A 12,884-nucleotide genomic window follows, 5' to 3' on the forward strand; every position below is an offset into this window, starting at 1 on the left:
TAAGGAATAGAGAGCCCTTTCAGAATCATTAGAAGCATTAGGAAAAAAGGTAGGTAGAACAATGTTGTGAGAAAGGTAAAAAGAAGAAATCACCTTGGGAAGGTACTGTAACTAGGGTGCAATACCACTTTGTCTGGATGGAACTTATGAAAAGGAGAGGGAGCAATCAATGCCCTAAAGTCACCAACTCTCCTTGCAGAAGCAATGGTGACCAAAAAAATGCCACTTTGTAGGAGAGTCGAGCCATATTGCATGTGGCCATAGGTTCAAAGGGCTTCCCTGTGAGACTGGATAGCACCAGTGACAAGCTCCATTGTGGCACAGGTTCTTCAATCAGTTGGAAAAGATTACCAAGGCCCTTCAAAAACTTAGCGCAGAAGGAGTGAGAAAATAGTGAATTAGAGTTAAAACCCACATGAAAAGCTGAAATAGTGGCCAAATGCACCTTGACAGATAAATTGGACAAATTATAGTTCCTTAATGACAATAGATATTCAAATACCAAGTGAAGGGAACAAGTCACAGGATCAACCATTCTGGCTAATAAGATGTTCTGCCCAAGGATTTAGCAGTGGTATTAGAACACTTACATCTGTGTAAGACATCATCTGTTCATGAAACAGATTACGCCTGTCAAAGGCCATATACTCCAAGGAGGCCTTAGTAGGGCAAGGGCTGATGCCCACAGCCACAAGTGCCTTCTCAAGACAATGGCCAAAGCCATGGCTTTAGAGACAGCATCCATTATGTGCTTGGCTGCATTGATCGGCTGGCGGCCAAGCCTGGCACTTTCCTTCTGTGTAGCTTTGGCCAGCAGTTGCATCTCACCGGAGACCAAATCTAATAGAGGTGATCATTTGTCCCACAAGTAAACAGAACAATTCATAATTGCTATAAAATGTGTTATCCTCATGACCAAGGAAGCCATATCATACAGTTTTTTCCCATGTTATCCAACTTGTGCCCCTCCTTTTGTGGAGATGCGGTGAATCCTGACTGATGGGAGTGCTTCAGACACCATGGAGTTAGGAGAGGGGTGTTTGAACAGAAAGTCACATTCCTGTCGCTGCACCCTATGAAGGTTTTCAATTTTTTTTGTGGAACCAGATGCAGAGGCTGGTTTTTCCTAATTCCTCTTGGCTAGATTAGTAAAGTCTTGGGAGATGTGAAGTGCCACTGTCAATTTTGCCACATCACAAAGCACATCCACTACCAGGTCATTACAGGTAGCATCCCGGGTTTGAAAAGGCATTTTCAATGCATTTGCTATCCTATTCAGGTGCTCTGAATATAAGGAATAGTTCTCTGGCACCCTCAAAGGATCAAGTGGCAACAAGGGAGAATGCCTCAGAGATTTGGAATGAGACTTTGAGGAGTGACCTCTTTTGCCCTCATCAGTCAACATCGAATGCCAACATCAATCAGGTGACTTGCCCTAGGCCCGTGGTGGCGAACCTTTGGCACTCCAGATGTTATGGACTACAATTCCCATCAGCCCTGCCAGCATGGCCAATTGGCCATGCTGGCAGGGGCTGGTGGGAATTGTAGTCCATAACATATGGAGTGCCAAAGGTTCGCCACCACGGGCCTAGGCCAACAATGGATGGTATTGATTCCAATGCTGATTCCCAAAATGGCTGCAATGCCTTGAGGTCGACTGACACCAATCAGAAGGGGAGCACAACAGTGCCAAAGACCTCTCACATCTCGGCGACCTGCTATCGGAACGATGTCCCCACCATATGCTGGGATAGAGAGGAAAATTCCATGGGTCATAAGGACCCCAGTAGTCACAAGGATAGAAATCATCCCTCAAATGTGGAGTCCTCAAAACCAGCCAGAATTTTCTCCAAGGACAACAAGATTTTGACTTTCAGCTCCATTAACTCTGAGGAAGGGAGCCTTCACCAGCATTATGGAATCAGTAAAGACAAGAGGCTGGTAAGTTTTCCCCAACAACAGTGGCTCTATAATAATGACATTGTCCTCTGAACACCACTTATTGGCAACTGTCTCAGCATTCAATGCTGGGAAGTCGGGAACATAGCCAGGCATCTGCACCTGAATCCTGCAAATGGCAGGTCAGAACGACTGCAGTGACATGCAGGTCAGAATGACTGGAAGATGAATGGCTATGGCCTGCTCAGCTGCGAAAGGTGGACCTGGAAGAATTACTCCGACCCCCTGCAATCATCGCTGACTGCTCCAATGGTAAAAGAAAGGAATTCCTGGCAAGAGATGTAAGAGTCCCCTGGACATTGAGGACTGCCATTTCACCAGCACCAGGAGGAAAGAGGCCTGCTCCGAAGCAGCAATCAACTCTCCCAATGCAACAGTTGGTGTTGAAGATAGTGAAGCCGATACATGAAGTAATTGGCATGGCCATTGGTTTTGGCCATCTTGCTTCTACATTTTGAATATTTCTTGCTCCATATTCACAGAAAGGGCCAAAAAGAAGAGTTTACCTCAGAAACAACCAAACGTGCAAAGTGCTGACAGACATCCTCAACCCATGACGGCAGGAAGAGAACTGAGGGGAAGGCTCCCTTCTCTCTCCTATGCTTGCTTCTGATTGGGCGGGAGATTTTCCCAACTAATGCAGGGGGGAGGGGCCATTCAGTTGCAAAAGTCTTCAGGGCCATTTTTGATAAGTCTTCACTGGAATATTTGCAGAACTTTCTTTTGTGTAGGTCACCATGTCCTGCCAATTTGTTCACTTCCCAAAACAGAAAGGTTTAGTAACTAATCAGGACACTAGACTTTCACATCCTTTTTTTTTTTTTGGTACAAGTAGCAACATATGACTGGATACGTCAATGCTACTAAATTATCTACACAGGTCTCAGAAGTGGGCTGTTGTCCAAAAACGTGGCTTGTAAACAACCAAATGATCCCTGGAAAAGATGACTTAATTCAAACAATGTTTTTCTCCTTGCTCTTCAAAAGCGCAAGATACATAATGTTAGTGTTCCTGTTAATTAACTGGCCAGGAAAACTGCGGCCTGGAGAATGACCTGAGGGAATGTGATCCTATGACAGGATTAAACAAGTCTCTGTGTGAATAGCAGAATGTCTGGTCATCCCACATTACCTATTCAGGGAGTGGCTTCAGACGGTAGAGAACCACCTTTCCACAGTTATTGCAAACAAACTACATCTTACTCACAAATGTTTGCAAGTGTGACCTGTCGTGAACAGTGAACATTTTTTGTTTTATTTTGTATCACTTTCTGTAATTGCTATTCTGGATTTGGTCAAGTTAGTGCAAGATATCTCATCTGAAAAAATACCACATGCCATACATTTACAAACAAGTATAATATGCAATTATACTTCTTCAGTTGCAGTGCCTGTTTATAACATGCATGTGGGCTCTTACACAAGGTCTGTGACCCAAACAGGAACAACACAGCATCAATTGGCTGGAATTGAGGGAGATCAGGAAGGGATCCAAGCCTTCAAAAACATAATTCTTGGTCACTCAGTTCAATCAGGACAGACAATACAACAGCCAAAATCCATGTAAAAAGAGAAGGCGGAACCAGAGCGCTTACCTTATTCAGTGAAGCCAAGAAACTGTTTCTGTGGGCAGAGCACCATCTCCTGGACATAAAAACCCAGCACATCAGAGGAGTAGATAATAACCATGCAGACTGGCTAAGCCAAACCCAAATAGACTACAGAGGATGGATGCTGAACAGATCAGTATTCCAGAAGAGAGTGGACAAGTTTGACATCCCAATCATGGATATCTTTGCATCCAGCAAAAACAATTAGTTATCTCAGATCCTGTCCAGGTTCGAGGACAAAAAAGCAGAAGGAACAGTTGTCTTTCTAACAGAATGGCCAAGAGGTCTCCTTTACACATTTCCCCCAATTTCTCTGTTGGGGAGGTTACTGAACAAGATCAGGAGGAAAAAGGCGGTGGTGATAGTCCTAACACTTTATTGGTTAAGACCTTGGTTTTTGGAACTCATAACGAAGTCCTAGTTACCTCTATGCCATCTCCCTCAAAGCCAAGACCTACTCAAGCAAGGACCAGTTCTACATCAGGACCGGAACTGGCTTAACCTGACAGCCTGGTGTTTGAAATGTCTTCCTTAAAAGAAGCAGGTTTTCCTGAAAATGTAATTACTGTATTGATCCAATCCAGAAGACCATCTTCTGGGATGATCTATAACCATACTTGATAAGAGTTTAAAAGATGAGCAAGGGAAAATAATGTTACTTCAAATGCACCATATATAAAGAAGAGAATTCAATTCTTAATGGAAAGGTAGTGAAAGGGATTAAAACTTAACACCCTGAGAAGGCAAGTAGCAGCAGTATTAGTACTATTACATAAAAGAATTACAAATTTATCACAGAATAAGTTTGAAAAGCAATTCCTCCAGTAACATATCAGCTGTACCTCCTATTCAACACCATTTCCTCAACTGGGACCTTAACAAAGTATTACAGGCTTTAACAAGATGGCCATTCGAGTCCATTAAATCTACAGAATTAAAATATTTATCTTGGAAAGTAGTTTTCCTGCTAGTGATCACATCTGCTCAAAGAAGTTTGGAAGTAGGCACACATCCCATAAGGAAAGAACTATGCATTTTCCACAAAGACTTGGTAAGCTTAAGAGCAGACACCTTTACTCTGAAAGTGATATCTTGCTTCCTTGTCAACAATTAAATTTACCATCTTTCTGCCCAAAACCAAAGCACCAAAAGAGAAATCCTAGCACAAACTAGATGTCAGGAGAACACTAAAGACCTACTTGGAGCTCCATAAATCAGACTCTCTTCTTTATTTTATGGGCCTAACCAAACAGGGCAAAAAGCTTTTATGATCAATGGCACGTTGTATAAGACTGAGCATACAAAAGGCTTATGAGTCTCAGGGATTACACTATCCAGCAGGGCAGCAACTATTTCAGCAGCATTTACGACCAAGGCCCCAGTAGAAGAAATCTGTTGGGCAACAACATGGTCCACCTTCTCAACTTTTGTAAAGCATGATAGGATTGACCAGTTGACCTTTGCAGAGGTAGCTTTTGGGAGAAGGGTTTTCGAACAGGTTTTTCCCTAAATCACAAGGTACGGAAAAGTTTTTTTCTTAAAATACCCACCCTGAACATAGCTCTGGCACATAATCAGTCTGGATGACTATTACTTATTGTGAGATTTTGCATGTACCACTTCCTAATAAACTGCATTTGCCATTTCTTAGCCCATTCACCTAATTTATCAAGGTCCGCTTGGAGCTCTTCGCAATCCTTTGTGTTTCTCACCACCCTACATAATTTGGTATCATCTGCAAACTTGGCCACCACGCTACCCACCCCTACTTCCAGGTCATTTATGAATAGGTCATTTATGAATAGATTCTGCAGTGTTGCTAAATTTCATGATGATTCACAAGACAGACTGTCAACATTCTTGACAATGCTGTAAGCAAGTGGACAAAATGGATCATCCTGATTTTGCCAGTGATGATTGAGGTACTTCCACCTCATTTCAGTTGGATCCCTTTACATAAAGTAAGTCTAAGGTAGAAATTAGCAGAAAGTAAATCATAGCCCAAGCAAGATTAGGGCTGTAGCATCAGGTCTTGGTTATCTGGTTATCTTTGGTAACCATAAAGTAGTATCATGCAACCAATGCCCCAAGGCCAAACCTATCCCTCATACAATTGCCAGTTGGCCCAACAATGCCTTACCCTTTCAGTGAAATCCTTGCAGTCTAATATTAGAGGTGAAGCTGGACTATAATGAAGCATACATAACCAGTGCAAGAAACCTATGACAGTGCAAGAAACCTTTGGACAGATTTTGTATGAAATATCTCCACAGGTCCAAACTTCACTAGCTCCTGCTTCCTCCTGTTGCACAATATTTCCAGCACATTTTCTTAGGACTTAGGTAATTGTTCCTTGATGGCAGTATCTAATATCTGGGAAAGTGTGGAAGAAAACTAAGATTGGAGAAGGGTAAGAGAACACTGGACTTATTGCGAAGGTTCCTTTTACTTGAAGCAGAGGATGACACTCTGGCATGTATACCCAAAACATCTCCGTGTCCTCCTCTCTTAAGTGAAAGCATAGTAGGCTACCCCACCTATTTGTTTCTTGGAATTAAAAACCTTGTGCTGGAGCTCTGAGCCACAAAGAGTTAAGTAGGCTAGGCTACCAGCAGCAACTGAGCAAGGAGTGAAGGTCAGTTAACTCAGCCTCTGAGTGGCTAGCGGCTGATCTTTTTGATTACTACAGTGAAACAACTTTATGCTACTTCCATCACGAAGGTTGAAATATCGCCCTTTCAGCTACTGCCTGTTTTACCCCTGTTGTGGATCCAGGTAGGGAACCTCACTGCCTCCTGCCCTACCATCTATCTCTGCTTCTGTTTCTACTGCCACCACTCAGGGCTCTCCTTTAAACTGCACCCCTGAGTGTCCAAAATTTACTTAAATTTATTGTGAAGTCCCATCCTCTGCACAATTTATTCATGTGTGGGTAATAGCTATGGAAGGATAAAAAGAGTTAATTGGTTTCTTTAAAAAGAAATACATATTTATAAAGAAAAACATTTCAAACCTATATGACTGTTAAAAACCATTTTAGTAAACATGAGCAAAATTGATTCTGAAGTTAACATAAAAGCTCAGCCTTTTAGATTAGCTGTGGTTGCAGCCATATGGTGAGGATCCTCTATTTTGCATTCATTGCCGCTTTGAAGCCAAAGACATTACAATTGGCAACAGAGCATTCTACTCTGGAGTTTTCTGTGCACTTCTGTCCATCACCTGCCTGCCATAGTCCCTGGTATTTCTCCCCTGTTGTACCAGCCAGGGGCTTTTTAGAAAAGTGTAATTGCTACAGTTAACATTTACAACTTTTTAAAAAAAAGCCCTCTGGTGGCACTGCAGGGAGAATGATGGCTGTGACAGAATGAGCACTGCAACAATATGAGCAGGGCCTTCGAAAAAGTATACCCTTTGGTCCAGTCAACATGCTGAGTTGATTGTCCACATTCTTTCTGATAATACTGTAATAAAGTATGTTTAAGAAACAGCTCCTTGAAGTTGAGGGAAATGTGAAAAGTAGACAATTAGAGGGTGAGGTAGGAATTCACAAGGATTTGTGGAGATCATCTCATTCCCCCCTTCTCTAATATTTTCTCTTTCCCTTTCCTGAAAGCCCCCATAGCCTCTCCCTTTTCTTGCTTCCTTCTGCCCTTTCCACCCATCTGCCCCTCTGTCTTCAGCTTCCCCCACCCCCAACAGCACAATCCTCAGAAAACTATGGCACAGTTGAGTGGTGCTAGCCTCTGGGCCAGGCCCATTTGCATGGTAAGAAACCCTCAAGGACTTGTGGTAGGGTAACTCCTTTCCCCTGTGACATCCTCCCCACATTATTTTGTCTTCTCCTCTCCCATTTCCCTGCCTTATACTTGCCTTCTCATCCATTCACCAGCCTACCTTCTCTTAATTATTGTTTATTTACATAATTTATATCCTATCATTCTCCACAGTGGTGTCCAAAACAGTCAACATTATTCTCTCCTCTCTTTTTCTCCTCTCAACAACTGTGTGAGAGTGAATGTATGGCCCCAAATCACCCAGTGAGCTTTCACAGCAAGATAGGAATTCAAACCTTGGTCTCTCAGAACCTACTCTGAAACTTTCACTGCTACACCACATTGGTTTCGTTTCATAGAATGACAGTTCTTCAAGAGTGGCAAGCAGCCAGACCTAGGTGAGTCATGCAGATCGGGTGATATCAAGTCACCCAGTGTTTGCTGTGAGAAATGTGTGAGGCCTGGCTGTTTGCATATGCAAAAATTATAACAATTTCATAGGTTGTAAATTAATATTGTCCGAAAAGCAGAGAGATCTTTGTAAATTTTACACTATGCATCCGCAAAAAGTTGAAACTTTTGCTTGTTTTCAAACTTATAAAGTAAAACCTGTAATGGCACATTGGCAGAGAAGGGGGAGGGACAAGGTGAGGTCAAGCAGGAGTTGGCTCTCCAGGGGCAATCATGCCAGGAACTCCACAGTTTGTACTTATGCCCATGATTCTGGCAGTGCAGCCCATAAAGTGTAATGGGGGGCTGGAAAGAAAGGTCTCATGGGGAAAGTGCTACCCACACACACAAGCCAAACTCTACAGGAAGATGTGCAGGCCCTGGCCAATGGGGGCACCCAAGGTAGAGGTAGAGGCGTATCGGGGAGAAATGGAACCCAGGGACAACACATGCTCTGGGTGCCCTCTCTGAGCCCCCACCCCTGCACTTGGGGGCAGGACTGGGGCGGGGCTGGCTCGGACAGTGGTAAGCTGGCTCCTGGGTCATCTGAGCTGCCCCCCCTGAGCCAACCCCCCTGACTCCCTGCAGGCCACCTCCTGCCCCCCCAGGCATTGGGGAGGGAAGAAGGTGGCCTGCAGGAAGGTGGGAGGGCAGGGAACCATGGCAGGCAGCCAAGGAGTTGGCCTGCCACTGTGGTGCCTGTCCAAGCTGCCACCACCCCCAAGCCCCACACCTGAGGGCTGGGGAAGGACGGAGGTGGCTTGGATAGGCACCACAGCAGCAGGCCAGCTTTATCTTTAGGTGCCTCCCGTGCACCAACACAGCTCTTCTGAGCCATGTCAGTGTGGGGGAAGAGGGGGTGATTTTGCACCCCCCCACCAGTGCACTCAGGGTCATTTGACACACACCCTGTCCCCATGGATGGTATGCCCCTGGGTAGAGGGGAGGGGTCAGGATGGCAGCCAGTGGGGGGAGGCGGGAAGTACAAAACGGACTGGCTAGTGGCAGCAGCCACCTAGGGGGCAGACCCAAATGTGACATGGCATGCTGCCAGATGGTGTCGTAATGGGGAAACTTTATTTGTGTGCCAAACAAGCCCACTGGCCCACCAGGAGGGAGGGAGGTATAGGTGGAGAAGGGCCCAGCCCCTGACACCCACAGCAGAGAGGACCGTTAGAGGCTCTGGCTCCCCTGAAGGGAAGGATGCCAAGGCATCACAGAGCAGGCCAGCCCATTCTCAGAGGGAGGTGAGTGCTCCCTGAGGCGGGGAGGGTGTCCAGGGTCTAGGAGCTCAACATCAGGCCAGTGGCCATGCCAGGCAGTGGTGCTGCAAAGCCAGACTGTGAGCCAGGGGATGGCAGGATGACCTGATGGGGGTGGAGGCTGTGGTGGTACCAAGACCCTCATCAAAACAGTCCAAACTCCCCACAGACTTCCAGGATGGCACAAATGGGATGGGTCAGAGGCTAGAGATGGTTGACTGGGAGGGGAGGGGCGACAGGGGACGAACACATCCAGGGAGGGCAGTTTTGGAGACCCTGCATCCATAGTCAGGTGGGGCCACAGCCCAGACAGACCCCAGACCTTGACCATGAAGGTGTCAGTGCACTGGGAGTAGGTGGTCAATGGCATCCCTGCCACCCAAAGGGACAGCTATACTAGCAAAGTTCCAAGGGGTGCTGCCAGCAGGAGGTGGGGGCAGGCACCTCGGAGGTTGAAGACCCAGTTGGAGACACCGTGGAGATCTCCCAGTCCTCTGTCAGTTGGTATCTGCACTGATTCCTGGATGGCATGGTGGCAAACATCCATGTGTACATTCTCTTCCCCATCATAGCCCAATAGTAGATGTGGTTCACATTGTTAGTCTGGTAAACTGTTATATTATTCAGTCTAGCCCTTTTTTGTGCAAATTATTTGTTTTCGACAATATTTGTTTGTTATATCTGAGTTACACAACTCCTCCCTTTGTATTTGTGTACAATATGGATTCACTTGTCATTAAGGACCTGTAACATAAGCAACTCTTTTAATGCCCAGGTATGAAACCAGTCGGCAGTATAGCAAAGAGTTCCTCTGAATGTATACAGAAACCATTTCATAAAACTGTTAGCTCACTCTCCTAGTCCACAATTCAGACTAGGAGGCTTTCTCCTCAAAAACCATTTCTTTGAAAATACTGTGCAGTATCCCCTGGGGCGTGCTGTGTAGGGGAGAGCGCCGCCATCATTGTTTCACTCGATCACAAACAAGCAGCTCCTTGCATTCACCAATACTACTGCTGCTGCAGGGCATGAAAATGTGAATCACTCCCTGGACTGATAAACCCCACCCGCAAAACAGTACTATCAACCACATCTTTGCATAACAAGTTCCACCCAAACACTTACTGATTGTTTCCCCTCCCTGGGACATGGACAATATAAACCCCAAACATTTCCTTCTCTCTGGACACAGTGTGTAACAGACTTCCCTCTATGATACACCTCTGAAGATGCCAGCCACAGATGCAGGCAAAACATTAGGACACACAACCTGGAAAAACCACCAGAACCAGTTCCTTGTGGAGTTTTCTTGGGCATGAACCCAATAATGATCCATGTTGAGGCCTCGCTTGCATTGCCCTTTTGAACAACCCCGCCCATGCCTGGATTACCTTTTTAAGATCCAGTCTTTCTGGCTCAGCTGTAGCTGCAGGACCCAGAGCTCAAGGGTCGGGGGAGAGGCAAGGTTGGGTGAGTCTTGATTAGGGAGCTGGGAAACTCCTGCCCAAGCGGGCAAACTGGGCTCAGGAGGGAAACGAGGGCTCTTGCGACCCACCCTTCGCAAGACTTCTCCTTTCAGAATCCTTTAGAGAAGTTCTTTGGGGAAAGCCTTGTTACCCGAATCTGCATTACTGTTCGTTTGGTTACATCTTGGTACCCATCTGCTGTCTCGTGCTCATGGTCGTGGTGGTGGTATCGGGTCTGCTCAAACAAAGAAACAGAGTTAACTTTATAACTTCAGGTGTACCTGCTGACTAACATATAAGTAATGGCTGTCTGACTGATCAATAGCTAATCAATAGATCATGTCTTAAACAGTGTCTTCAGCAACTTGTTTACATAGGAACAGTTAACCCTTTTATAACTGAATTGTGACAGACATTTGCAAAATCCCAACAGAATCCGTCTCCATGCAGCACCATTAGGAAGCTTAGGCTGCAGATGCTTTCCTAAACCTAGACAGTTAAGCCTTGGACTCTTTCCTTTAATTCTTACTAGAGACACCAGGGATTGAACCTGGGATCTTCTGCATGAAAGCCCATTGAGCCCCAGCCCCTCCAAAATACACCTAAAAGGGTGCAACTCAGCTTAGGATCACACTACCAATTGTCTGATGTGTTGGGGAGCTGTTGTCTACAGGTGTGGAGTTAGTGTGAACTCCTGATATTATTTTTATGTTATTCTGGTCTTATTTTTCCAGTTCTCTTAAAAATGTAAGACCTGCAATTCCTTCTGTGCTGAATGTTGTCTGTTTTCCTGCTTTTTAGGTGAACTGACTGTGCAGCATCCCAGCTGGAGAGAAGATGATGATTCAGAGAGTGGTGTTGAATTCACGCCCTGGTATGTCTCTACTTATCAGAGCACAGTAGTGAATTTGGTGTGGTTTCACAGCGTGACAAGCAGTCCGATTTCTACAGAGAGCTTTTTACACTAATGTTAATAGGCTTGCAGTGAAACCTTTTCACTGCCTACTAAGGTTTTAGCAGGACATACATGGCAGGCATTCTTCTACAAGAATTACATTTTGCTTGCTTGTGTAGCATAGAAGAATTAAATTTTGCTTGCTTGAGGAGCATAGAAGAGCATAAGCAGTCACTTCAATTAGTATCATCTGTGAAATATACAAGGAAGATGTGCAAAGAAAGCAAGTATGTTGCTGATAAGTGGTGATATAAATTGTACTTGTCTCAGTGATTCATATCAGTTAATCTAGGTTCAGATTCTGTACAAGAAATTTATTCCTCATTTTGAACTACAGAGTCTGAAATAATTACACATGTTCTTTGGACCAGTTGTTAATCTCTCTTTCCTATCAGGTGTCCAAAACAGGTGGGCACTTTCACTTTATAGCTGATGATCCTAATGTTTTCCAATTTTTACTCATATTTTTTGACATTATTGAAAAACAAGTATAGAAAATAATTCTCAAATCCCAGTTCTGAAACGAATTAGTTGCAAATGTCCAAAAGCTTAATTAAAAATTTGTGATACTGGAGCACAGTTAGAATCTCAGCCCTTTTGAATGCTTTTTGCACATTGCTCAATTGGAATCTCTGCTTAGTGTAGTATTTTCTGTACATATTCTTTGAAATCAGTGTGAAATCTAATCTCCTTTCGAGTCAACCCCAAGCACTTTACTGAGAAGTACATAGCTGTTAGTTCAGTGTATCCTTTGCGGTTCAAGAAAACAGGTGAAGCGTTAAAGGACACTGTTACTGCAAAGCCAAGTGGTGGTGTTTTGGTAGTGAATCTCGAATAGAGTGTGGACTTAACGGGGGTGTGGGCCTGGGTCAAGGCAAGAAGATGGCAGATGGCCTGCGTTGAAGTATGCACTTCAGTAGCAAAGGAAAAGCCCCCCTCCCCACCCCCGATTCCTATGTAGATAAGGGGTGCAAAGTAGCAAGAGTGGCAAGAGAAGCAGCAATGTGTGCAAACATTCAGCATGGATAAAAGGAAAGTCATAGAACTGAAAGTTACAGTGACAGGAAAAAGCATTGTTGGGAATGGGACAAGGCAGGCCCAAAGTCATTTATGAAGAGGAGATAGTGAAAAAAAAGTTTATAATTTTGAAGTAGTTTGGTCCCTTGTGAGTTATGTGACACCCCCTCCCAACACAATAGTCAGTTGAAAAGGTGTTGTAGATATTGCAGGCTCTGATCTGTGGGTTAAATAGTGGTACTTAAACCTGAATTCTGGTTGATTCTAGGCATCTATGGCGTGCCGGATGCAAAACACTTCCAAACGGAGGAAGCCACTCTACCAGATAAAATGACAGAGGGTCAAGTAAAAGTTCGTACCCTTTATCTATCTGTGGACCCTTACATGGT

General features: G+C 44.6%; 1 protein-coding gene across 4 annotated transcripts in view; it reads left to right on the forward strand.

Annotated features, from left to right (window-relative positions):
* The first annotated feature begins 3 nt into the window (after positions 1-3).
* The window catches only part of LOC125427156 (prostaglandin reductase 2-like), a 32,108-nt gene continuing 19,227 nt past the window's right edge, over positions 4-12,884 (forward strand). For 2 of the 4 annotated variants that reach the window (XM_048486254.1, XM_048486258.1), the window contains exons 1-3: positions 6,229-6,344; positions 11,325-11,397; positions 12,764-12,882. In XM_048486254.1, the coding sequence (XP_048342211.1) occupies positions 11,361-11,397; positions 12,764-12,882 (156 nt within the window). In that variant the 5' untranslated portion in view covers positions 6,229-6,344; positions 11,325-11,360. Of the gene's footprint in view, positions 50-6,228; positions 6,345-10,494; positions 10,528-11,324; positions 11,398-12,763; positions 12,883-12,884 lie in introns of those variants that run through there. The other 2 variants (XM_048486256.1, XM_048486255.1) reach the window with 2 other exon arrangements.

The sequence above is a fragment of the Sphaerodactylus townsendi genome, linkage group LG02, assembly GCF_021028975.2.
Source record: "Sphaerodactylus townsendi isolate TG3544 linkage group LG02, MPM_Stown_v2.3, whole genome shotgun sequence".
In the NCBI taxonomy this organism is placed as follows: domain Eukaryota; kingdom Metazoa; phylum Chordata; class Lepidosauria; order Squamata; family Sphaerodactylidae; genus Sphaerodactylus; species Sphaerodactylus townsendi.